Raw genomic sequence first — 24161 nt, 5'->3', positions numbered from 1 at the left:
CTATAAGAATCTATGATAACAGTATCCGGTGCTCACAATGAGCAGCCTCACTGTTAGTGCCCCTCAGTCATGCTATTATACGACTAGATATCGAGCAGTAAAGGTAAACACCTAATCGTAGGAGACACGGGGCCACTAATGGGAGCCTGGTGATACTGAACACCCCCCCTCCCAACACCACAAAAGAGAATATCTAGTGCAGAGTTGAGATTTGTAAGAGCACACAATACAATCAGAAACAAACTCACAGCGAAAACAAACAGGTGCAGTTGCACTAGCTACTTTTATATAAACATAACTGAAGGAAATATAATGCTGAGCAAAGAATACGGAACACAAAAACAGGCCTTCACTTACAGGGTGGTGGATCACAGGAAGAGGAAGAGGCCATTCAGCCCCTCAAGTCTGCTCCGCCATTCAATTAAATCGTGGCTGATTTGTACCACAAGCCCACTTACCCACCTTCACTCCATGTCCCTCAATACCATTACCATCAAAAATGTATCTGAATTGAAAGCTCTGATTATCTCCTAGAATCCACAGCCTTTTGGGGTGGGGTGAGGGGGGGGGGAAACGAGAATTCCAGTATTTACAGGGCGTCCCCCAGGAGTGTTTCAGTATACAGCGCCTCATCAATTAAATTAAATGTTACTTTTATTTTTGGGAGCAATGGAGAAATTCTAACATTGTGAAAGTGTTCATTTTCGCAGATCAAAAAAAGAGACAATCGTTTCTAAAATACTTGCAAAATGATACAACGCACCTGCTCTATTTCAATGGCACATACCAGGGTCTCAACCCTGCTCGAAGAAATCTCAACCATGTCCCCGAGAAATGCTTGTAAATCTTTACAGTCAGTTTCCAAGGTCTTCAGTAACGGTTCATCAGGATCCAGGTGAACATTCTCTAAAAATTCCTCTGCTGCCCTCAGATCGCTTGTAACTGGTTCCTCGAGCTCGCATTTTAATAACTGAAAAATGTAGGTTTACGATTAACTATTCCAGCAGCCCTATAGAGCCTACTTATGAACAGTGCAACATCTGGGTCTTATCAAAATATATTAAACAGGCACATCAAAAATAAAATCTAAATGTGAATAGGAGAAAGAAAAAAGAGAAAAAAAGACAGAAAGAGAAAAAAAGGGGGGAAAAAAAGGGAGAAAAGAAGAAAAACAAAAAGAAAAAGAAATAAAGACTTGCATTTTTATAGTGCCTTTCACAACCTCAGGATGTCCCAAAGTGCTTTACAGCCAATCAAGTGCTTTTGAAGTGGAGTCACTGTTTTGATGACAGAAATGTGGCAGCCAATTTGCGCACAGCAAGGTCCCACAAACAACAATGTGATAAGGACCATAGAATCTTCTAATGATGTTGGTTGAGGGATTAAATATTGGCCAGGACACCCAGACCACTTGCAGGAGTGACTACCCCTGCGGTACCCAAGAGATTATCTGAGGCAAGACCCGAAACTTGTAACAGTAACCAAACATGCCATCATACATAAATTCATACGTGTATGGTTTCTCCCTTGCTATAGATCTTTTTAAAATGATCTTTGTTTCAGGACTCCACAGTGGAATTATTGCTGTGCAACTTTAGATAGGGGTCTCCTTCTGTTCTGGTGCTCCTAAAGCCTACGCTCAATGGGACTGATAATGGAAGCCCAGTTAGTAGAGTCAAGGCCCTTGCTCCCCAGACTCTGCATGCATCTGCCCCCAACTGAGCTGAACTCACAGGTTGGAATCATACTCCACAAAAGGAGGCTATTCGGCCCATCGTACCTGTGACAGCTCTTTGAAAGCTATCCAATTAGTCCCACACTCCTGCTCTTTCCCCACAGCCCTGCAATTTTTTTCCTTTTCAAGTATTTATCCAATTCCCTTTTGAAAGTTACTATTGAATCTGCTTCCACCACCCTTTCAGATCATAACAACAAGCTGAATAAAAGAAAATTCTTGTCATCTCCCCCCTGGTTCTTTTGCCAGTTATCTTAAATCTGTGTCCTCTGGTTACTGACGTTCCTGCCAGTGGCAACAGTTTCTCCCTATCTACTCTATCAAAATTCCTCACAATTCTGAGCATATCTATTAAATCCCCCATTAACCTTCTCTGCTCTAAGAACAATCCCAGCTTCTTTGGTCTCTCCACATAACTGAAGTGTCTCATCCCTGGTACCATTCTCCTCTGCACCCTCTCCAAGGCAATCCTATAGGTCACTGCATTATGTACTTATATTGCTTAAATGTATCCTTAAAAGGATTGCAACTTCTCCCAGTCAAGATTTTTAATTTACAAAAAATGTTAGTCGTGCTTAGAATTGAGTGAGCTAGTTCCATATGAAATAGATTACTAACCTTGAGATAATCTAGTTGTGCTTGAAGAGTTTCCAGGTCCTTGTCAACAGATTGCAGGCTCTCCAATTGAATTTTCCTGTCTTGGAGCAACGTGAAGTGAGCTCGCAGTTTCTCTGTGTGTTGCAAACACTGCTGTACAATATTACGCGGCTGCAATAAAAACCCAATTAACACGATTTTAATTTTGGCCTAAATCTTTGCAATGTTACAACAAAAGTGATAAACTTTAAATTGTAGCACAGTGAATTATCATGCTACTATTGACTCTTAATATAAACATCAATAGTATGTGATGAAATAATATTTGACACAAAATGTACCAAAATAAAGCCACATGAAAACTTTCAATTTACAGTCTGTGCCCATTATTCCGAACTATAATTTTGATCATTTGTATTAATGCCAAAATAATGCACTAAGTGGCAGGACTGAGACTACTCAATAATATTTGCTTTTAACTTAATGTTCTAGAAAAGACACAAACACAAGAGTTGAACTCAAATAAATTCAGCACTCAACTGGTTCTGTCCTTCAAAGTTCATGAACAAGGTTCATTTAATTGGCCATTCAGCCGCAGAGGGGAAAAAAAAGGTCATGGTTTATTTACTGACGCCGACATAGGAACTGGGACATAGGAGGCCTGTTCCGCCATTCAATTAGATCATGGTTGATCTCTATCTTAACTCCATCTACCCGCCTTAGTTCCATGACCTATAATACCCTTACCTAACAAAAATCTATCAATCTCAGTTTTGAAATTTTCTATTGACCCCCAGCCTCAACAGTTTTTTTTTGGGGGGGGGGGGGGGGGGGGGAGGGCGAAGAGTTCCAGATTTCCACTACCCCTTGTGTGAAGAAGTGCTTCCTGACGTCACCCCTGAATGGCCTAGCACTAATTTTAATTACAATCTTATCCAACATGGCTTCATTCAGAAAAAAATAATTGGTTTGTAAACATTAATGTTTCACTATAAACATAAGAGCAGTTTGCCTAATTTAAATGAGGAAAATAAAAGCTTTTGATGGGATACAAGAGAACATGGTCAACAGATACCGTCCCACAATCGATTAACAAGGGCAACAATTTGGATGTTGTACTATGGCGTGATGGATCTACCAAGGACCTTCTTAAACTAGCAAATCTAGAAAGAACTGATTCAACATTACAGCATGAAGGATAGGGTATACAATGTTGCGCAGCAGAATACTGAGTAAACCATTGAAAATAATCTATCAATAGTATTAAGACTTTCCTGCAATATTACCTAATGGCATCAGCACTGTTTTATGAGGAGGGAGGAAGTTAATGAAGATGGAGAATATTAAGATTCAACTAATTCTTGGTTTTGAGCTTTTATATTTGAATTGCATGGAGCCACCCCTCAAGGATTACTAACCTGTCCATCTCCTTGAACAGTCTCATGGTCCTCAATAGTGCCACCCCAGACACCATGTGGTCCAACTTCAATGATGCTCCTCTCCCCAGTGCCTTCTGGTGGTTTCATTTCATCAGGTATTTTGTGAGGTTGCATCACTATGTCCTCATTTTTGTCTTCATTTATATTTTGTCCACTTGCAATTATTTGGATTACCTCCTTCATCTCATCTTTATTCCCATTAATCCAAACACCATTTGGTACGTCTTCAAAGGTGATTTGCTCCTGAATGTCTTCTGGCAGTTCCATTCCATCGGGATTACCAAACGACATTGCAAATGAATCTTTGTTTGTGCCTTCATTTATACTTTGTCCACTTGCAATAATTTGGATCACCTCCTTCATATCTTTATTCCCATTAATCCAAACATTATTTGGTACGACTTCAAAGGTGATTTGCTCCTTAATGTCTTCTGGTGGGTCTATTTCATCTGGATTACAAAATGAATCTTCGTTTGTGCCTTCAATTATACTTTGTCCATTTGATTTTACTTCTCTTTCATTCACCACATACCCATTCCAGCTATTATTTGATGCATCATCTAAGGTGTCTTTCTCCTGAATGTAATTGAGCAGTTCCCCTTTGCCACTGGTAGAATGAGGTTGCATCAGAAAATCCTCATTTTTGTCCTCATCTACATTTTGTCCATCCAGCACGACTGTCATCATTTCCTTCACGTTGCCATCTTCATTGTCCTTAACCCAGAAACCATTTGATGCTAATTTGCAAGTGTTGTCCTGAATATTGCTTAGCAGACCCATTTTATTAAGAGAATCAGGTAGTATCATCTCATTTTTCCCTTCACTTACACTTTGTCCACCTGGCCTGACTTGGAACACTTCCTTCAAATCACCATCACCCTTATTGTTGCTAATCCAGATGTTATTTGACGCCTCCTCCAAGGTGGCTTTCTCCTGAATATCTTCCAGTGACTCCATTTTATCGCAAACATCTCCAGATTGCATTACTAAATCATCTCCTTGCTTATCTTGTTTTATTTCTCTTATTCCACTCACAGCATCGCCACTCTTATGGTTATCATACCAGTGGTTCTTTGGTGCACTGTCACAAATGACTACCTTCTGAATGTCTTCTCGTGATTCCAGCCTGCCAGTACTGGAACCAGAATGTATCACTGAATCCCCAATCTCATCCCCATCTACATTCTCTCCGCTGGATTTCATTTGAACTATCTGATTCACGTTATCCTTTATCGCCTGGACTGTTTGCCACGATACATTTTGAGAAGATCCTACAGTACTGAGCAGCACCAGAATTTTTTTACGAAGTATTTCTTTCACTTGCCTATTTAAGAACTCGTCCTCCAACGAACCAGGCACTTCGAGTTTTACGGAATTGAAAAGCTCATTAGTCAGACTGCTGATAAGTTCCTGACTTTTTAAACTGCAAGGATCTTGTTCTTCAGATAACGCATCAAGCATCTCCTGCATCTGTGCACTCAGCATATCCGGCTTCAAACCAGAAAGCAAGTCTGCAATTTTCAACTTATTGTCCTTCAAACCAAATGGTTCACTGAACTCTTGACTAAGAAATGCTTGTTTCAAACAATCAAGCAGCAGTTCTGGCTTTTTTACAGCACTCTGAGCATCACCACACAATGTCACATCACGAACAAGCATTGTAGCACTACCTCCCATCTCTGTATTGCGTTCCATTAAACTGAAGATATCTGCTTCCTTATCAGTTTCATCATTCACTCCGACTACCCTTTGAACACCAGTGTCTTTTGAAGGCTCATCTTCACAAATTGTGCAACTGAGAATGTTCCCTGAATGATCAGGACTTTCCTCTTGTAAAACCATGTTGACATTTTCCTCAAGTTTTAATGAGTCCTGTGTTGTTTCTTGCAATAACTTCTCAAGACCCTGACTTTCGCCATCATCCCGGTCTCGCATCCATTCACCAGTTGTGTCTTTGTACAACAGATTTTCAGATTCTACAAATGATTTTTGAGTGCCGGATTCTGACATCTCTCCCTCATTTCCTCTTGGTCCGGAAACTTTAGACATTTTGTTCTCCGTTTCCTTCATCCTGCGTGCAAGCCGTGCCTTCGCTTCCAAGTGCACTGTACCGTCTGATGTCTCAACAGTCTTTCTTTCTGCTTTCTTCCCATTTATGTCAGAATCTTCACTTGGATTCTCCTGATCTCCAGTATGTCCTCTCTTGAACGCATCACTGATTTTAGCGCACACGGCTTTCAGCACATTCCCCACTGCTGTTGCCATATTTACATTTTGTTCAAATCCTTCTGAACGATTGCCACAAACAGCACTTTGTGCATCTGGGTTACTCTCTTCGAACATTCCATTTAATTGTGCTTGTTCGTGTAGGCTGAATTTCACATTAGCCTCTTCTCCCTCAACATCGTCCTCCAGGTTACAATTTTCTTGGTTATCCATTAGATCTTGGACCTTGGTGGTGCCTGGAATATTCTTCAGCTCCAGCTCTTCCATACACATTCCTCCCATAAATGAGTTCACAGTCAGTCTTCCAGCCTCTTCGTTCAGCTCCTCTTTACTTGTTAAAATCTTTTCTTTTTCAGCCGACTCTGACATTTCGACCTCTGGCTCGACGTCCGATATGCATTCTCGAACGTATGAGAAAAAGTCATTGTGCGGTGAATCTGCGACCTCTGAAGATTTGGATGAAATGCAGCCCAGTTTACCGGGCAAATCTTCCTCAGAGGTTTTCCCAGTCCACTCCTGCAGCTCACTGTTGAGGAAAATATCTTGGCTACATTCTGGAACCGATGAAGGTGAAGGTGAAGGGTTTATGCGATGATTCTGATTGTTGCTGGCTACGAAATCTTGAACAGTGATCTCATCTTCTTCTGCGGGTATCAAAGTTTGATCATTTAACTTCTTTCTGTGAATGCTACAAACAGCAGCCAGATCTCCATCTACCGCCTGTAGTTTTGATATTGTTTCATCATTTTTGACATCCAAAAATTCTTCATGTGGTTTAACGGCCATGTATCTTCGCCCAGTTTCTATATCTATTTTGCTTATCTTCACTAAATCAGAGTAAGGAATAATGTTCAAATGGTTATCATTATTTTCATAAAACCTCATTCCTTTATTCAAACTGTCATCAAATAATCTTTCATCAGCAGATTCCGTTTGTATCACTTGTTTTCCATTTTCAAAATCAGTGAACAATTGATTCAATTCCTCTTTTCTTTTCATTTGCACTGGAAAATCTGACAGTCTTGAACTCTGTGTGATTTCCCGAGAATGGAATTTCTTCCCAGGGCTTGAAGCCTGAATATTGTGGCATGATGCTTCAGATTCAAACAGGTCATTGGCTATGTCTTCGTTAATTAAACCATGCCTCAAAGCATTAGTTACAGAGAGGCGTAGCCCTGATTCATGCTGAATGATTCCACCATTTTCAAGTTGCTTGCGAAGAACGATAAGCACGGCATCTCTCTCTACAAGCCCCCTGTTGACTGCTTCGAGCACAGACAAAGCTTGTTTAGTCTGTGGATCCAATACACCATGCATTTCAAACTGGTAGCTTAATGCCTTCAGTTCAGTCATATCATCAACTTGCCCTCCATTTTGCACCTTTTCAATTTTGGTCAATTGTTCAGCAGTTTTTTCATCGACCAGACAAAGATTCAAGGCCACAGCCGCTGATAATCGACCTTCTTTCTGGAGGTCCACAATGCCACCAGAAATAACTTGGCCTTCCAACAAACTTAGAGCTGTAGGATGATCCAAAAAACCAAGTCTTAATGCATCATGAACACTGTGCAGCTCATTGGTCTCTGGGTCAATAACTCCGCAAACAACTTTCTCAGAAAGCAATACCTTTGTCAGAAGATCATCGTTTATTAAATGTTCTGCAACATCTGCCACTTCTGTTATTTCTCCCGTACCAGAGTTATAAAATCCTCCAATCAGACCAAGCTTATCTAATACTTTGATGGCAATGTGACTTTGTAAAAGCCCCTTAGCCACTGCTTCGCTAAGAGTTAGATTTTCACCAGTCTCTCCAAAAGGGATCCCTCCATCTTGGAACTGTGAAACTAAAATATCCACAACCATCTCCTCATCCAAAAGTCCACATCCCAAAGCAGCATCAAGGTTGTATTGTTTACCAGTAACATGGTCGAATAGGTCACCTGTTTCAACTTCTGCTTTCAGCTGATTTATCAAAACTGATCTGTCCCATTTTCCACTCTCCACTGCCTCAATAAAAGTTATCCGATCATTTTCTTCATCATCCTCCTCCTCCTCCTCCTCCTCCTCCTCCTCTTCCAAGACGTACAAATTTCTCCCATCAACTCTTCCAATACGTCTCCCTTTAGCATTCCTCAATCTTACTGCACTGTCGCTTGGCTCTTCTTGCAGTGTATAGTTTACATCTAAACAGCAGTCCTTCATGATCATGGCATCCGGTATTGTTAGATGACCTACTGATTCATCCTGTTCAAACATTCTATAGCTCTTCACAGGCTCAATATTCACTTGCCTTTGTTTTTCCTCATGCCCTTTTGTTGTTCCCAAATCTTGGTGGGGTACTTGATGGCTCTGAAATTGCTCATTGCTATTTGGATTAAGTTCTTCACCATTTAGAAAAATTGTTTCATCACCTGGCATTTTTATAGAAGGTTCATATCCACCCTCAATGCCATCGACTCCTGGACTAACCATTTGAGTTTCTTGCGCTACTGGGAAGCCTCCAACAAACCATGGCATTTCCTGGGTCTCTGCAATATCCTCCAATTCTTCCACACTCATAATTATTTTGTTCCTGTTGCACTCAAGATTGTCACCTACTGCTGAGGTTGGCTCCGTAGATTGGTGAATGCTGCCACCTTCAGCTGTGCTGGTGGATTCTTTTAACCCATTTCCCAACATATCCTCATTGTAATCTTGTATGCTGCGATACGGTTTCTCATTCTGTGATGCACCACCTATAACAACTGGTTCTCCAACAATCACCATTTTATCTTCCAAATCTGCTATATCATCTAGTGTTTCAATGATCTTTATTACTTTGTGCTTGCCATCATCACGGCCCTCAGTACCTTCTGTACAGTGCGCATTTATGTTCTTGGGTTCCAGTGGACACTCATCTGTCTGTGACGATTGCTTTATAGGACTCAAATGCAAGGTTTCTTCAGTTACAGTAACACTCTCTTCCACTGATGGTCCAATTACATCCCACATTTTCTCCGCACTGCCTTGTATGGTTGGGGAATCTAGGTTTGCCTCCATGAATTTATGGAAACCAACCTGGTTTTCAAGATTGGTATTTTCCAACGCACCACGTACATGGTTGTCATCTTCATAAAACTGTAATTCATCCTCCATCTTCGTTGCTATGTCCATCTTAACGTTTTCACTTAACCCCTCTACATCAGGAGTACCAACAAAATACACCATTTCACATGCATCTGCAATGTCTTCCAGACTTTCAAGTGTCCTGATTTTATTTTCTCCACATACAAGGCCTTCACCAGTTCCTGCCATAGTTTCTAATGGATGTGAAAAAAACTCCTCTTCCTCAGTTGGAAACTGCAGATCCAAAGGAATCCATTGCACAGTTTCATCTGCCATGGTGTCATGATGTTCTGCTGATGTCACAGCAATGCCTTGACTTCCTCCTCCGTTATTAGATTCTCCAGTTTGCGAAGCTTCCATATACTGTTGAGCATTCAAATCTATTGCAGCTTTTCCAGCGTTCTCTGTGCAGCTCACTAATGTGTCTTTAAAACCTTGAGTATCCCTGCAAATTGTATCATCTTCATGCACACCAGAAGCTCCATCAAAACCCAGCATTTTCATCAGGTCCTCTCCAAACTCTGTAGTGACTGTGCCATAGAGGTCCATTCCCAATGGAAATGGAGTGAGCTCACTACATTCATGCGTTGGAAACAATTGCTCCAGTGGAATCCTTTGCATGATTTCATCTGTCGCCCAGTTCAACAGTTCTGCTGAAGGCACAGTAACATCCACTTTGTCCCCTACATAGGAATCTGGAGTTTGCAAAGCTGCAGTTACTTGAGTAAGTTTATGAGTGGCATCATCTTTTGCAGCCTTCCCGCCTTTTCTCAATTGGTTTTCTAAATCACTTTCAACGGAATTAATGTCACTGGTTTCCTCGGCCAGTTTAATGCTCTCGTTCAGGTCTGGATGTACCCTCGAATATCCATTGAAAGATGGTTCTTCCAGGAGGTCTGCAGAATTGTCCAACGTTTCAATTGTCCCAACCGTTCCGCCCCCACCAAGTTCTTCTGTACTAGTTACATGACTTGTTGGACTATCTGTTCTCGGAGAACATGCAAACTCTCCGAGTTCACTTCTTTGCAACAGTTGAACCCCAGGCATCCAATACAATGCTTCGCTATTAATATTCTCAAACTGTTCACCTGATGCACCAGCAGCCTGCTTTTCTCCCATGCCATCTGGATCCCATGTTTCAGAACAAGTGGGGCTTTTATGGATGCCAATGTCTTTTGAAATTCCACTGGATCGCTCCAGGTTATTCTCAAATGCACTGCCATCTTGAATATGAAGGTATTCTTGCCGATTTTCGAAAGGAACATCTGCACCGCTGCCTTCTGTCACCATATTAATTTCTTCATTCAAGTCGTTGTCCACCAACAGTAGCCTTCTTCCTGTGCCTGCATCCATATAGCTGTGCATCATTAAGTAAGACATGAATTTCTGTTGAATCTCCATCTGACAAGGAGTTGACTTCTCTCCTCCGCTCACTTCTTGAGCACCCGTAGAGTCGCCAGCAGCACAAGCTTGGACTTCAGAATTTGACCTCCAACTCGTGATACCTGCAGTCGAAGATTGGAAGCATTTGGTGCTGGGCATTGAGTCAGGGATTGTTGCTGTGCTCAGAATGCGTGCTGTCCTCTTGTCTATTATACCTAGCCTGATAGCCTCATCAGGTGTGAGCACTGATGAGCTTTCAGGGATGTAAAGAGCTGCTATCTTTTGCCTGTTGTTCAGGATTTTATGGGCTAATTCATCAGTTACTACTCCTTGCTGCAAAGAAGTGTCTATAGAAAATATTTCTCCAGAATCAGGCCAAATGAGGCCCATAAATATCCTCTGTGATTCCAGTACCAAAAGTGCACTACTTGATGTTATTAAATTGCATTGCACGGCTTCATCCATGGTTATCCGACCACCAGTAGCTGGGTTAACTATGCCTCCCGTTTGGACTTGATGCGTAAGGATGCCAGAAGCTGTGTCGTGATCTACGAGACCACGTTCCAAAGCCTCATCTACCGTTAGCTGAGTTCCTGTTTGAGGATCAATAAGTCCTCCAGCAAACAGCTGAGCTCCCAAAAGCCTGATCATCACTTCCCGGTCTATGAGGCCTTCATGGACCGCCCGGAAAACGCTCATCTTTCTGCCAGATCTCAAGGTGATCATACCCCGGTCTTGCTGTCTTATAGGAAGCAGCCGTAGGCCAGTCGCTTCATCCACAGTGGCCCTTTGCATCAATTCCATTAATGATACCTTCTCTGCCGTATTTAGATCAATCAGCTCCTTGCACATCTTCTGCCTCTCTAGCAGCTTGAAGTACAGCCGAGCAGTGATGAATTCTCTCTGAAAAGCTTCCTCCAGGCTGAGTTTTTCACCGGCAGCTGGTGCTCTTAGCCCTCCAGTGGCAAGCTGTGCCTCAAGAATTTTAACGACTGAAACTTCGGAGATTACGTTGCGATCGTAAGCAGCAACAGCAGGGTGAACATTATTCATTCCATGCAAGGTGCTTGAAATATGTTTGGCAGCATTACTCAATTCTTCTAGTTGATTGAAGATCTTCTGGTCTACTAATTGACAACTCAAAGCTTCTTCTATACCAAGGTGCTGGCTTGTTTCTGGAAGAATAAGGCCTGACACGATGACCTGAGCTTCCAGTAGCATCAAGCCTGTGTCATAGTCAATAAGACCATTGCGTATTGCATGGAAGATTGGAAAAACTATCCCAGTCGCCAGGTCAATAACACCTGCGATGGTTTCGTCGCCCTGAAAATCAAAATCAAAAAAGGTGGGGGGGTGGAGGCAAAAATAAAAAATTACAAAAAGGCAATGAGACGGCACCAAAATAATAAAATGCAAACACCAAATAATCAGTACCCCGAATCGCTTCAGAACCTGTTCATGCAAAACGTACATCAGCTGTGGCCCACACGACGAGACAAGAATGTGTACTTACCAGGGAGGTGAATGTTAGCGACGCAACAGCAAAAGTGAGGCCCAGCATTGGTGTCGATAGAAGTAATAATTTTTTTTTTAAAAGTCCTGCATGCACATCCTTTAACGCAAAAGTATCATCCGTGTATTTAAAAGGGTTAGTCACAAGAGGAAGCAAAAGAGGGTTACTCTCAGTCTTAAACACTGCTCAACGTGTACTTGTAGAGCTTAAGCACCATGCTTCTGTTTACAGAGAAACGCAAGAATTATGTATTCAACATTACAATGACCATGCTATGCATGTTTACAGCATACAGTAGTTTGGTTTCTTTTCCCAGCTATGTATACCTCTCGCTCACACACCAAGAAAGTTGATATTGCAATTTCAGTTTTAAAAAAATACATGAAACACACACTACATTTGTCAAAAGTCTGACTACATTAATTTCTGTGGTTATCTTTGTGTACATAAATCATAGTGAACAAACCTCTAATCGTGCAATTATTAACAACAGTTCACACAGGGCTTTGGATTGTTAATGACAAGGCAACTCCGTACTCAAATCCTGCTCTGCTGCAGAAATTCAGTGTAAAATATCTCCTGAACCCAGGGTTAGTTATTACCTTCTCCACTGCCTCCTCAGCCAGCGTGCTCTGGGATTGCTGGAGGTCATCAGAAGACTGCTCACACAACTTATCATAAGCTTCCTGAAGAGACTCCAGCTTTTTTTCTGTTTGCTGTTTATCCTCTTCCGATATCCTACAGAAAAAAAGGAGAGAAATAAAAGTCCTTGTTAGTTTATCATCAGCATGAACAACCCATATAAAAGCAATTCTCAGTTGTGTCATCACAAAACCAGGCAATAACAACAAACTTGCCATTAGGGAGATTTAAAAACTAAAAGCCATGATTTCAATTGGGCCCATATTTCTTGGGCTCATGTCCCTGAAGGTGGATGGTGATCAATGAGGAAAGTGTTGTCTCCAGATTTAAAGAGAAGTTAGTGCTCGCGCAGACAATCCACTCAATAGGTTTGTCTCAAAGTGAGGAAGCAGGTAGCTAGCTCCTGGCCGATCACTAGTTACCGAGCCAACAAACACTGCTTTGGGACATCGCGCAAGAAGGTTTAGTTGTAATGTGCTCAGAGTGTCCGGTTCCGTATCACGCATAATCGCCTCTTACCATCAGACCCCAGTCAGAAACCCACGAACAGCGTTACTGGTAGCAGGGTGGAGGCATTGTATTGCATGACCATGAAGCAATCCTATTAATAAAAGAGACTTTGCCCAGGTGGGCTGAGAGTAAAAGTCCATGTAAAGGGCAGAGATCCTGCGCCTGCTCTAGTTGGAATCTTTCTTAATTGATAAGGAATTCCAATCTCACCGTGATTCTCGATCAAACCTGCTCGACTTTAGTCTTAGCAGCATTTTGGGAGTGTGTTCGAATGAGGGTCGAACATGAAGATGTTACTGTCAGAGTAAGACCACCACAGGCGTCAAGAACTCTGGTTTGTCATATAGAGTGTAATAAAAGAAATTTTAGGTCGCAAGTTTATTTCTGTTGCATTAGTGACAAACATGTTCAAAGTACCACACCAGGAACTTGGAGAGATCGCCATAATTTCCAGAGCCAGTTCAACTGAAGTTGGAGACGAGTAGCTGGAACAATAATCAGACAAGGCCAAGATCAACACATGGAGCATAGTCAACTGAGGTATTGAGTTGAGTTGGATGCTTGACTCAACACCCAAGGCTCTATCCCGAAAGAGGGAACTACTTGACTTTGGTATCAGGCCTTTTCCATTGCCAGCTATTGGAGATTGTGTGGTCCACAGAGGATCTGGACATCATTTTGCCTACCTTCCACGTTGAAAAAGCCCATGTTCGTTTGGTGTTTTCTTCAGACTAATTTTTACCTTTTACCTTTTTTACCCAACAGCCTGACCCTAACATGGAAGCGAGGGCTTCAACTGCTAGCCCATCTGGCAGATGTACCGCCCGATTAATCCCACTCCAGAGACCTCAGAACAAAATCCAGGCCGACACTCCCAGGGAGTGCTGCACTGTCAGAGCTGCCGCCTTTCGAATGAGATGTTAAACCGAGGCCCCGTGTGCCCTCTCAGGTGATGCAAAAGATTCCATGACACTATTTTGAAGAAGAGCAGGGGAGTTCTCCCCGATGTCCTGGCCAATATTTATCCCTCAACCAACATCACTAAAAAAAAACAGATTATCTGCTCATTATCACATTGCTGTTTGTGGGAGCTTGCTGTGTGCAAATTGGCTGCCATGTTTCCCTACATTACAACAGTGACTACACACTTCAAAAATACTCCATTGGCTGTAAAGCGCTTTAGGATGTCCAAAGGTCATGAAAAGCGCTTTATAAATGCAAATCTTTCTCTTTATTTAGAGAATGAACATTAAGACCACATAATAGGCTTGTCAGTAAAATTGAAGCTCATGAAATAAAAGGGGCAGTGGCAGCATGGAAACAAAACTGGCTAGGTAACAGGAAACAGTAGTGGTGAACGGTTGTTTTTCGGACTGGAGGGAGGTATGCAGTGGTGTTCCCCAGGGGCCGGTACTAGGACCACTGCTTTTCTTGATGTATATCAATGACTTCGACTTGGGTGTACTGGGCACAATTTCAAAATTTGCTATGACACAAAACTTGGAAGTGTAGTAAACAGTGAGGAGGATAGTGATAGACATCGAGAGGACAAAGACAGGCTGGTGGAATAGGCGGACACATGGCAGATGAAATTTAACGCAGAGAAGTGCGAAGTGATACATTTTGGCAGGAAGAACGAGGAGAGGCAATATAAACTGAAGAGTACAATTCGAAGGGTGCAGGAACAGAGAGATCTGGGGGTATATGTGCACAAATCGTTGAAGGCGGCAGGGCAGGTTGAGAAAGTGGTTAAAAAAGCATTCGGGATCCTGGGCTTTATAAATAGAGGCCTAGAGTACAAAAGCAAGGAAGATATGTTGAGCCTTTATAAAATACTGGTTCGGCCACAACTGGAGTACTGTGTCCAATTCTGGGCACCGCACTTTAGGAAGGATACAGAGGAGATTTACTAAAATGATTCCGGGGATGAAGGACATCCATAACGTGGATAGACTGGAGAAGCTGGGGTCGTTCTCCTTAGAGCAGAGAAGGTTGATTTGATAGAAGTGTTCAAAATCATGATGGGTTTAGATAAAGTAAATAAAGAGAAACTGTTCCCATTGGTGGAAGGGTCGAGAACCAGAGGACACAGATTTAAGGTGATTGGCAAAAGGTGACATGAGGAAAAACTTTTTTATGCAGCGGATAGTTATGATCTGGAATGCACTGCCTGAAAGGATGGTGGAAGCAGTGGCTTTCAAAAAGGAATTGGATAATTTGAAGGGAAAAAATTTTCAGGGCTACGGGGAAAGAGCTGGGGAACGGGACTAACTGGATTGCTCTTACAAAGAGCCGGCACAGGCTCGATGGGCCAAATGGCCTCCTTCTGTGTTGTACCCATTCTATAATTCTACAAGTAATTTTTGGAAATGAGAATGATTGTGACCTGCCCGACAATAAATTTCTGAAAAGATGCCACCAGTTATTTATCTCCCACACAGAGGACACATGATTTACAACCCACACACATCTGGTTTACTCCACATCTGATCAAAAGGGCCACTCTTAAATGTTACCAAAGGAAAAGAATACACTAACTTGTCACTGTGTTTAGCCAAGAACATCTGTGTCGTGTGGATAGCTTCAGCAATTTGGTCTTTCTTGCTCGACAATTCCACACGAAGCACCTAGAACAAGACAGACATAATACGTGAGGGAAATCAAATCATTCATAAAGTTTCTATTTTGTTCTGAGATTTTAAAAGTTCACATGGAAAATACATATTTTCCTCAAAGGCGTCCATCAAATGCACATAGATATGGGAGATGAGAAATGTTTTACGCAACAAGTTATGATGATCTGGATTGCGCTGCCTGAAAGGGTGGTGGAAGCAGATTCAATAGTAACTTTCAAAAGGGAATTGGATAAATAGTCAAACAGGAAAAATCTGCAGGGCTATGGGGAAAGAGTGGGGGAGTGGGATTAATTAGATAGCTCTTTCAAAGAGCCAGCACAGGCACGATGAATGTTATTCGGCCCATTGTGCTTATGCCGGCTCTTTGAGTTAGTCCCACTCCCCCGGCTCTTCTCCATCGCACTGCCAATTTTTCCTGTTCAAGTATATATCTAGTATCCTTTTGAACGTTACTTTCAAAGGTGGGATTCAAATCAAGAAAGGAAGAAGAATCTTGTTTGTAAAACCTGTAAGTTCTTATTTACATTGCAAATGCCACTCACTTCATTCAACAGGCAGGTTCGACAGTTTGAGAAGGAGTACGTGGAATGCATTTTAAGATGAGAGCAGAATTCCCTTCAGAACTTCCTCCAATTTATTTATTTTTTTGTTCCGGTGGTTTGCCTGACATGCACAAACGCATCACCGTGCTTAAAAGGTGCAACTGTGCTGTCAGCACAAAAGCAATTTCACTTGGCATGGACACTGCAGATTGAAGTGTAAATGCAGCATAAATCCTGAGTCAGGGACCGACCCGACACTGGAACAAATTGGAGCAAAATGCCCGTTTTGCTCAAACAACATCTTGCATTTATATAGCGCCTTTAACATAGAAAAACGTCCCAACGCGCTTCATTGGAGCGTTATCAGACAAAAATTGACACTAAGCCACAAAAGGAGATATTAGGACAGGTTGCTGGTTAATGAGGTAGGTTTTAAGGAGCTTCTTGAAGGAGGAGAGAGAGGTGGACAGGTTTAGGGAGGGAATTCCAGAGCTTAGGGCCTAGGTGGCTGAAGGCACGGCCGCCAATGGTGCAGCGAAGGAAGTGGAGGAGCGCAGAATTCTCGGAGAGTTGTAGGGCTGGAGGAGGTTGCAGAGATAGGGAGGGGCGAGGCCATGGAGGGATTTGAACACGAGGATGAGAATTTTAAAATTGAGGCGCTGGTCCTTGAATCAGTTCAGGAATTAATACTCGATTTACGCTACAAGAGGCTAATCAAAACCTAAGTATCTCCAGAGCAAACTACTGAGAACGGGACACAGGTTGAGATTTTCATTAACCTGATATGGAGTCCACACACCCTACCTAAACAAGCTCAAAAAAATTTGGTGCAGCTTGGCAAAGATCCAGACTTAGGGACCCCTAAGTGTGTGCTAGGATGCTGCAGGAGGTAAAATCAGTCAGCCTAGGGCACTGCTCGTCAAGCTAGGACTACCCTTACCTGGTATCTGGAGCCAAGTAGGAACAATCCCAGCCCCAGTGATGGGTCTACCCCTCCAAAGCCCTTCTACTGATCCAGGCACGAACCACAGCCCTAGAAAACTGCCTGGTTCAAATATATTATTATAGAGGGTGCCAACCTCCTATCAGCAGCATGCCATCTTATAACCAACTCAACCCCCCACTTGGCTCCATCCATCCCCTAAGAAAGGTGGTGCAACTTGAAATTTTGCATTCAATTCATAACGTAAATATTTATTTCCACAAACTTGATACCTCTAGTCAGCTGTGGCTCAGTGGGTAGCATTCTCGCCTCAGAGTCAGAAGGTTGTAGGTTCAAGTCCCACTCCAGAAACTTGATCGCAAAATCTAGGCTGACACTTCCAGAATAGTGCTGCACTGTCAGAGGTGCCATCTTTTGGATAACACATTAAACCGAGGCCCCGTCTGCCCTCTCAGGTGGACGAAAATGATCCCATGGTGCTATTTTGAAGAAGAGCAGGGGAATTCTCCCCTGTGCCCTGGCCAATGTTTATCCCTCAACCAAACATCACTAAAACAGATGATCTGGTCATTATTTCATTGCTGTGCACAAATTGGCTGCCGCGTTTCCTACATTACAACAGTGACTACACTTCAAAAGTACTTCATTGGCTGTAAAGCACTTTGGGACATCCTGAGGTTGTGAAAGGCGCTATATAAATGCAAGTCTTTCTTTTTTCTTTCATACTGTAAGGATATAATGGACCCTGCCCTCCCATGTGCCCGACCACAAGATCCGAAGGAACAGTCCAATTAAAACATAAACACTGACATGTGAGATTTACAGTACCTGTTTTTCAGAAAGGGATTTCTCCACTCCACCTGGCTCAGCTGCTGGTGATTTGAGTTGTCTCTTAGCTATGCTCTTGCTCTTGTCAGAAACCCATCTCAACAATTCACCAACTTTATCGACATGCTCTTGCTTTTCCTCTTCTACCGATTTCTAGTAGAGTTAAAAGATATTCAAAATAATACCATTTGCAGTAACGAACCACAATTACTTTTCCACAATGTACAAATTTGTAATCAATCATAACCACCCACCAGGTGAGAGGGGTGGGGAACATTCAGAACATTTCTCACCCCCTCATCCCCAAATTTATATTGATCTGGGACTGAAGCGCAAATTGTCCAGTGAATCAATGATTTTATATTTGAGATATATCTATATACATTTAAGGACATTTCCAAGAGAGAAAACCAAAACCGGAATAGATATTCCTACAACAAGCCATAAAAGAGTACAGAAGTAAAAATAACGCTTACAAAACTGAATGCAGTATTTTCCGTTTGTTGCGACTCCCAGTTTGAGCACTGATGTAAAGGTTAAATCCTTCTAAATATATGAAGTTATCTCGCTGCTGCAAATGCTGCCTTACCCACTGTGCACTTCAGGCATTTGTGTTTCCATTTCACATTTCTTAACATTTGCCCTTAAAACATTTTCTGTGTTGGACACTGTGCCTATATAAGAGCCACATTTACACAACGCAGCTACAGCAATATGCAGAGTATACTGTATGAACGAAAGGCCTGCACGCACCAGTGTGACTTTTCAAATCAGAAGCCAAGGAAAAATAGGAAAAAGCAAAGGCATTAATTTTATTCAGAAACTGGTTAGTAATTTAATCACAATCTTAAGAGTTTTGTTAGAAATAGTGCTCAAAAAAATAGACAGTACCATGAGTGACGATCTTTCAAAACTTCGTTGAATGCTACAATATCTGGAGAATATCTTCATCTGAAGCCATTACTCTTTAAGAAAGTTTGTGCGATTCATTTGAAAACTGTCCACTTTAGACATGGTGAATTCCAGGAGTGTTCTCTTATCCATCTAAGAAGTCTTCATGTGGACAGTGGCAGATAAGTCCACACACAGTGACATTTTCCATATTTGAAGATTTGAAGCTTCGAGTTGCTTCAGTAAACTCTTATTATGGTCTAAACTACTACAAAGCTTCGGCAGAGAACTTAAGAACCATATCTCTTTTATACAAAAAAAAAAGCTGGAACTAACAGGGTAGTAACAATTATCTGGAAGTGCGCTCATCCTTTCCAGTAAGGGTTGCTGTAAACTGGTCCCCGCATTCTTGTTTTAAGATTTTTGTTCTCTTTCCCCCCTCCCTGCCCCTGCCCTAAAGACAATCGCCAGAACGGAAAGGAAAATCGGGGAGGGTGTATAACAGGCAGCTCATTTTATGCCCCCCAACAAAGTTGAAAGTTCCGTCCATTGACTCCTTGCTGCTGTACAACCCCACTGGTACAACTCAGCCTCCACTAACCCCCACCCCCAGCCCACCAAGTGACCCTTCATCATGTATGAGCTGAAGCAGTCAGCGGTGGCAGGTTATTTGGCCTGAGGAGTCAGAGCTGAGCCCCCCCACCCTGTCCCTCACTCAACGTCTGCACAGAGGAACTTGCATCAGGGGGTCGCTGGATAGCATTTCAGGAGCAGAGGGCCTGGGCACCCAATTCCCTCCCTAACACCGAGGCCCCATCGTACGCACCCCACTCAGAACAGGCTGCAGATCAAAGCTGGGACCTCTTGGTCTGTACAACTCAGCTACTTATGACCTCAGTCAGATGAGTCATGGAGGAGCCTTTGAGAGAGGGTTACTACAATTACCGCTATAAGCCGAAGAGAACATAAGAAATAGGAGCAGGAGTAGAAGTAGGCCATACGGCCCCTCGAGCCTGCTCCGCCATTCAATAAGATCATGATTGATCTTCTACCTCAACTCCACTTTCCCGCCCAATCCCCATATCCCTTGATTCCCTTAGTGTTCAAAAATCTAGCGATCTCAATCTTGAATATATTCAACGACTGAGTATCCACAGCCCTCTTGGGTAGAGAATTCCAAAGATTCACAATCCTCAGTGAAAAAGTGTTTCCTCATCTTGGTCCTAAATGGCCGACGCCTTATCCTGAGACTGTGCCCCCTCATTCTAGACTCTCCAGCCAGCAGAAACAGCCTCTCAGCATCTACCCTGTCAAGCCCCCTCAGAATTTTGTACATTTCAATGCAATCACCTCTCATTCTTCTAAACTCCAGAGAGTATAAGCCTACTGAATTTGTCCTCATTGATTCCTGGGATGAGAGGGTTGTCCAATCTAGTGAACCTTCGCTGCACCACCTCTAAAGTAAGTATATCCCTCCTTAGGTAAGGAGACCAACATCTGAGCAAATCGCAAAGATGGGTAAAGTTTATTGTGTCCACACATTGTAGGACATTTTCAAAATGTACCATCACAGGTATATGATCGAAGCATAGGATGACAGCACAGAAGGAGGCCATTCAGCCCATCGCGCCTGTGCCGGCTCTTTGAAAGAGCTATCCAATTTGTCCCATTCCCTGCCCTTCCCCCATATCATGTAAATTTTCTCCCTTCAAGTATTTATCCAATTCCCCTTTGAAAGTTATTATTGAATCTGCTTCCACCACCCTTTCAGGCAGTGCATTCCAGATCATAACAACTCGCCGCGTAAAAACATTTCTCTTCATCTCGCCTCTGGTTCTTTTGCCAGTTATCTTAAATCCGAGTCCTCTGGTTACTGACCCTTCTGCCAACGGAAACAGTTTCTCCCTATTGAGGAAATGGGACAATAGTTGTGCTTTTAAGATGCTATCGTATCAAATACTTGGGGTGATAGAATACAGAACTGGTGGCCAACGTTTGTGACCTAATTGCAGAGAGTCCAGTGACGCAATTGGCATCCCAATGTGTCACTAAATGGCAGAAAGCAACCAACACGAGGGAATAAGCTACTTAACCTCGTCCTCATCAATCTACCTGTCGCAGACCTATCTGTCCTTGACAGTATTGGTAGGAGTGACCGTCGCACAGTCCTCGTGGAGACCAAATTCTGTCTTCACAATGAGGACACCCTCCATCGTGTCGTGTGGCACCAGCACTGTGCTAAGTGAGATAGGTTATGAACCGATCTAGCAGCTAAACACAATTCCTAGTTCACGTTATTGGCACCATCGCGAGGTCCTCAGCAGGACCCTTGTTGCTTCCCCACAGGCACTCAGACTGCTCTCATTCATGTCCTTTTTTACCCAACTAAAAGAACAACAGTGAACAGAAGTTGGGATGAAACACACTCGACAGCAAATAGGGCACCACTGAAAGATGTCAAGGAAAGGAAAAATAAGGAGACAAGAAAATCGGTTGCACTCTGCAATGGTGGAGTTAGTAAATGGATTGTGTTCTGGAATGATCCCTATAGACCAAGAAGCTCCCAGGATTGATCCCTGTCTGTGCTAAATTAATAGATTGCAAGCTGGAACGGTGATGGGAACATGACAATCGGCATCAGCATCCCTAGACTAAGAGGAGTGGAGAAGGAAAAAATAAAGCCCGTGTAGATGCTGATCATTTCATCCAGTGATTTCCTGATGGAGTGTGTGTGTGTGTGGTCATCTGGTAAAAGCAGAATCAGACCCAGCTACAACACTCCCAAAGTCAAATCACATAACGACACTTATTGACTAGCCTCACAGGTGAAGAGTGGCCAATCGGGCAGAGTTTTGGAGGATTGCCAAGTGTTTAAGCACAAGTTACACTTTGAGGAGGGGCCAAATATAGAGAGAGAAAAAAATCCCAGCGAAAATTGGAAAAGGGGCAGGGCAAAAAAAAACTAAAATTTAATGAGCGTAAAGGCAAAGGGTTAGATTTGAAATAGTCATAAACTAACTCAGCCAGAGCTTTATACAAGACTGCAGCAGTGCATATATAAGCAGAGAAATTAAGTGGCAAGAGAGGGGGATAAAATGGTGAAGCATTAACTGAGAGCATTGGGCTGTCCAGCTGCCTCCAGAAATCTCAAGCCTGTGTGGCAGTCGAATACAGCCCTAACCAAAGCCTCTTTATACGAGATCTTCTGTTTGGTTTTTGGACAAACCAAGTTCCTGGTGTGCATTTTGTCATCCCGCAGTCTCTGAGCGGTCTGGTCATCAATAAGACTTCTTCTCAGAGCATCCTCCAAGGAAATCCTTCCTTGGAAATCTGGATCCACCAGCCCACCGGTCAAATACTGCAGCTCCAGGAATCGGTGGCCTAGGTCGCGACCCAACAGGTTCCTACGCAGAGCTTCTGCGGTTGATAAAGTAGTCCGTGTCCCTGGCTGAAGGAAGCCTCTGTAAGCCTGCTGAGCTTTCTGGACGCTGGCAGCAATTTCGGTGTCGATTAAATCCTTCTGCAACGCTTCCGAAATGGAGAATTTCTTCCCAGTTGCTGGATCTGTTATCCCGCCAGTACAAGCCTGTGCTTCGAGCAGTCGAGTGGCAGTCAGCCGTTCCACTAAATTTTGACGCATGGCTTTCAATACAGAAATCCTTCTGCATCCATTAGGATCCCAAATGCCTGCAATGGGACTATTGGGATCGGTGGCTACCTTGGTCCTCCTGGTCAACATGTCAGCGAGCTCAGTCACTGTGATATGGCCATCTCGATATTTATTGAGATCGGTTTGGCTAATGGTGCCCTGTTTTAAAGCATCATCAATACTGAACTGCCTTCCCGAGTCACTGTCAGTAAGAAAATACTGGATGGTGCCCTGTGACTCATTGATAGTCTCCCTCCACTGGGACTGTAGTGCTGAGAGTTCAAGGTAGGTCTGTTCCTCAATATAGTATTTCAGAAATGCATCATATAAAGTTATTTCTGATTTTGTGCTGGTATCGACCACTGCAATGGTGCTGGCCCTCGCAGGGGATGGAGTTGAAATCTTACGTTTCCCAAAGGGAAGGAGGAGATAATTCCCTTCTAAATCCACCACACACAATTTAATTAATTCTGCATAATGCATAGCTTGCCCTGTTTTGTTGGGATTCTGAAAGCCTTTCGCGTTGCCAAGCGGCTTGTACAGATTCTGGAGAGTGTCACGGCTGAGGAGGCCTTGTTTACATGCAGTCTCGAGCGGTAACCTAACACTCCGCACTGGGTCAATGATTCCTCCTGACGCCAACTGAACTTCGAGCAGCCGTCTTCCAGATTGTCCATCAAGCAGCTTGCTCTCCATGGCTTGGAATACAGATAAGGTCTTACCCTGATGAAGATATCCCGAGACCCCTTTCTCTGCTTGAAGCAGCCTCTCCTTCCACTCTGGGGCAACGAGACCTTTCTCAATTGCCTCCTGTACAGAGTACTTTCCACTTGACAGTGCGCTGACTATGTAGCCCGTTGCAGCCTGAGCTTCCAAGAACTCGAGGGCAACAGACGAGCCAATTATCCCTTCTTTCGCTGCCTCATAGAAGGATATTTTCTGTTTGCTGGTTTCCAAGTACAGGCCAGCAATCGAGTTGACTTTGTTTAGATACTTGCCAAGGGACTGCTGAACCTGTGCTACGGTCTTCATTCCTTTTTCAAGCTGTTCAGCAACATTTCTGTTCAAGAGCTCCGCCTCAACCAGCTCCTTGGCCGTCACCTGGTGACGCAGACCTTGAAATTCCAGAGTTTTAGCTGAGGGAAAGATTTCGTCTGGGGCTTTGCTCAGTATGTTTCGGTTGCTGCTCGTGTGATATTTGTCACTGACTTGTACTGGGAATGTTGCGTTATTGTTCTGGTTAGGATGCTTCTCACTTGCTGTCTCGGAGCGCAGCTTAGCTGATGCATTCTGCGAGAATAGTTCAGTGCTGCAAGAAATGCTCATTTTGCTTAATCGGGCTCCCACAAAGTCACTGTCATGTTTGTGCCATGCTCTCTGGCCATTGCAAGATGCTTGTGCATCCTGCACCTTCTCACTTGGTTCAAGCTCTTTCCGTTCTGCTTCCAAATGTTTGGAGTTATCTTTTAATCTTTCATTACCAAATGAAATGGTCTCTTTGTCCTGGAAAGCTTCTCCCATT

At 43.0% G+C, this 24161-nt stretch overlaps 1 protein-coding gene across 9 annotated transcripts in view; it reads right to left on the bottom strand.

The window, feature by feature from the left end:
* Positions 1–24161, bottom strand: part of dst (dystonin) — a 394574-nt gene that overhangs the window by 188335 nt on the left and 182078 nt on the right. For 7 of the 9 annotated variants that reach the window (XM_067984067.1, XM_067984065.1, XM_067984064.1 and 4 more), the window contains 6 exons: positions 18100–18252; positions 15689–15777; positions 12601–12736; positions 3751–11808; positions 2354–2503; positions 764–970 (listed from right to left, as the gene is read on the bottom strand). In XM_067984067.1, the coding sequence (XP_067840168.1) occupies positions 764–970; positions 2354–2503; positions 3751–11808; positions 12601–12736; positions 15689–15777; positions 18100–18252 (8793 nt within the window). The remainder of the gene's footprint in view (positions 1–763; positions 971–2353; positions 2504–3750; positions 11809–12600; positions 12737–15688; positions 15778–18099; positions 18253–24161) is intronic. The other 2 variants (XM_067984069.1, XM_067984068.1) reach the window with 1 other exon arrangement.

This window comes from Heptranchias perlo, chromosome 5 (assembly GCF_035084215.1).
Source record: "Heptranchias perlo isolate sHepPer1 chromosome 5, sHepPer1.hap1, whole genome shotgun sequence".
Lineage (NCBI taxonomy): Eukaryota > Metazoa > Chordata > Chondrichthyes > Hexanchiformes > Hexanchidae > Heptranchias > Heptranchias perlo.
Note: the sequence above shows the minus strand (reverse complement) of the source record. Positions and strands in the feature narration are given on the sequence as shown.